General features: G+C 48.5%; 1 protein-coding gene across 4 annotated transcripts in view; it reads right to left on the bottom strand.

The window, feature by feature from the left end:
• NPR2 (natriuretic peptide receptor 2) overlaps positions 1-2,718 on the bottom strand; it is an 18,045-nt gene that overhangs the window by 14,383 nt on the left and 944 nt on the right. For 2 of the 4 annotated variants that reach the window (XM_010846068.1, XM_010846067.1), the window contains exons 2-3: positions 2,443-2,544; positions 1,864-2,069 (exon numbers count right to left, since the gene is read on the bottom strand). In XM_010846068.1, the coding sequence (XP_010844370.1) occupies positions 1,864-2,069; positions 2,443-2,544 (308 nt within the window). The remainder of the gene's footprint in view (positions 1-1,863; positions 2,070-2,442; positions 2,545-2,718) is intronic. The other 2 variants (XM_010846070.1, XM_010846069.1) reach the window with 1 other exon arrangement.

A 2,718-nucleotide genomic window follows, 5' to 3' on the forward strand; every position in this document is an offset into this window, starting at 1 on the left:
GAGAAGGTCGTTTTAGGCAAAAGTTACAGTATCAACAAAGCCTGTCCTGTCACTGCCTGTGTTCATGTGTGACAGTCACAGACTCAGGAGGGCAAACAGATGTGTCATTCACAGTCAGATGCAACCAAATACAAAATCACACCACAGCCACAGGGAGCTCAACCCAGTGCTCAGTGACAACCTGGAGGGGTGAGCTGAGGAGGGAGATGGGAGGGGGTCTCAGGAGGGAGGGCACATATGTATGCCTGTGGCTGATTCCTACTGATGTGTGGCAGAAACCAACACAAATATCGTAAGCAACCATCCTCCAATTAAAAAAAAAAAAAAAAAAAACCAGTCATATAAAACCTCACTTACTGAAGAAGGTGGCCAAACAAGTCCAGCACTTATACATACCTACTTAGAATCTAAGGGTTGAAAGGACCTTAAGGTTATCCCATATGCCACCTCAAATCCTTTTGGGAAAAGGAGGGATATGCATAAATAAGTTAAAAAAAATACTTATGCACACAAATCAGTGAAAAATTGGTAGAAGAAGAGGGGAGCAATTCATGGGTATGATTTTAAGAGGCAGAGATTTGGGGTGAAGGGAGGAAGAGCACTGTGAACAGAAGGAGCAGAGAGCGTAAATATGGGGGGCAGCGTTTGGTCGCGGATTTGAGAGAGGTCTAGCCGCTGACATACTCAGCAGTACTGGAAAGTAAGATTTTAAAAGTGGGTTGAGAACAGACTGTAGAAAATCTTAAAGGTCATGATAAGGAGTCAGGACTTCATTCAGTAGGAAATCAGTCATTTAAAGTTTTGAGCAGAGAAGTGAACAGAGTCATGTCCCTTCTCCCTACAAGTTGTTTCTCACATCCATTTCTTTTCATTCCTGCTATCATCAACACCCCCTGGAGAAGGAAATAGCAACTCACTCCAGTATTCCTGCCTGGAAAACCCTGTGGACAGAGGAACCTAGCGGGCCACAATCCATGGGGTTGCAAAGAGTCAGACACAAATGAGCAAACACGCATCCTTACCACAGCTCAAGCCCACACCTCTAGGCCTCATTCTAGGCTAGCACATACAGGTGGTCTCACTGCCTCCCATCTTCTCCTCTTCCAATCCAACCTGAATTCTGTCAGTATACTTCTCATCACAAAAAACAAACACAAACCAACCTCGAAAACTCAGCCATTCAAGTCCAAGCACCTCAGTCTTAGGTTCAGGGCTCTTCTTAAGCTGAGGCTACCCCTGCAACATTATTTCTTATAATCTGCCCCAAGTGAACCACTCTTTCTTATCAGGTCAGTTTGCCTTGGACCTCCAAACAGGTCCACTCCTGTCTTTTTCTCTTAGCCTCCTGGATCCTCTTTCCCACTCTGACTAGGAAAACAACATCTGTCTTTAAAGTCACAATAGAGTCTTGCTTCCTTTATAAAAGCCATCCCTAAACCCAGCCCACAGTGACTCTCTCCTCTGAACCATTCAAGTTCTTAGCATCTCTTCCAGGACCCATAATCACATCCTATCTCATACTTATATCTAACTGTACTGCAATCATGCCTCACCTCTTCAGAAAGGGTGGAAGCCCTCCCAGGGGCTGGGACTAAATCTTCTCCTGAACTTTTCTCCCTGACAGTATATCTACCATTTGTACTTAGGAAAGCCAGCCATTCCAAGATCTTAAGAGGTGGCCTTGGCAGACTCACTGAGAAAGAGCCACAAAGGTGAGACTAGGCTAGAAAATCCTCTGTCCTTTTTCACCCCTATAGTTTACAATTCTCCCCTATTGCTGGGGCTTCTGTGGGGTCTTATGAGAGAAAGAGAATCCCCCAAAAGTTCCTCTCCCCCTTCCTTCAAGTTTGGTTCAAATGATACCTGAAATGCTTCTCTGAGGGCCTGGGCCTGTTCCCGGGTGCGATTATCCTGCCAGGGCCGGCCCATGGAGCGTGTGGGGCCTGCACGGAGACTCTCCCCAAAGACATCCAGGTAAAAGAAGACGTAGTCCCCGTTGGTCAGGTTCTCCCTCTGGGCCTGCAGCAGGATCTCATGCAGCATCTCCAGAGGGCCACAGATGTACACAACTGCGGCAGGTACATGACAGAGGGGCCCCTGAGAGAGGGGCTGGGACCCTCAACAGCCCCCTTTCTGACCGTCTGCATTTCCACACTTAGCAAGGAATAGAGGCCCGAACCTATCAACCACCCACCAGATGTGCCCCATCCCTCCCCTTGGGAGTCTATGTCATAAGTACCCTGGGGCCATAAGGACCATCTGGCAGAAGTCAGAGCCTGACTCCAGACTCCAAAGGAAGGGAGCTATCCCTAGAGCCCCTCCCCTTCCCAGAGTCCTGCCTTCTGCTCCCCACCCAGACCTCCTCACTCCCCCACTCTGCCCTGCCTCTCCCTAGGCTCAAAGGCACTGATTGCTCAGAATTTCTCTCAGTGTGAGCTTTACCTGTCTTTCCCCACCAAAACTGCTGTACCTCAAAGCCCATTAACAGAGTCCTCACTCTTCTTATGCCTCCAAGGGGTCTTGGCAGCCCAGTCTGAGAAGTCTCTGCTCACAGACAGGCACACATTTTGGAGTGACCATCAACTACATTCACTACTCCAGGGCACTCACATTGCTCTCCAGATTCAACGTCCCCCAACCCCATACTCTCCCTGACCCAAGCTTCACCCTCCATGCTATCTTATTCCTTGTTCACACTACCTGTGAACGGCCACCAGC

The sequence above is a fragment of the Bison bison genome, unplaced genomic scaffold (genome assembly GCF_000754665.1).
Source record: "Bison bison bison isolate TAMUID 2011002044 unplaced genomic scaffold, Bison_UMD1.0 scf7180017864230, whole genome shotgun sequence".
Lineage (NCBI taxonomy): Eukaryota > Metazoa > Chordata > Mammalia > Artiodactyla > Bovidae > Bison > Bison bison.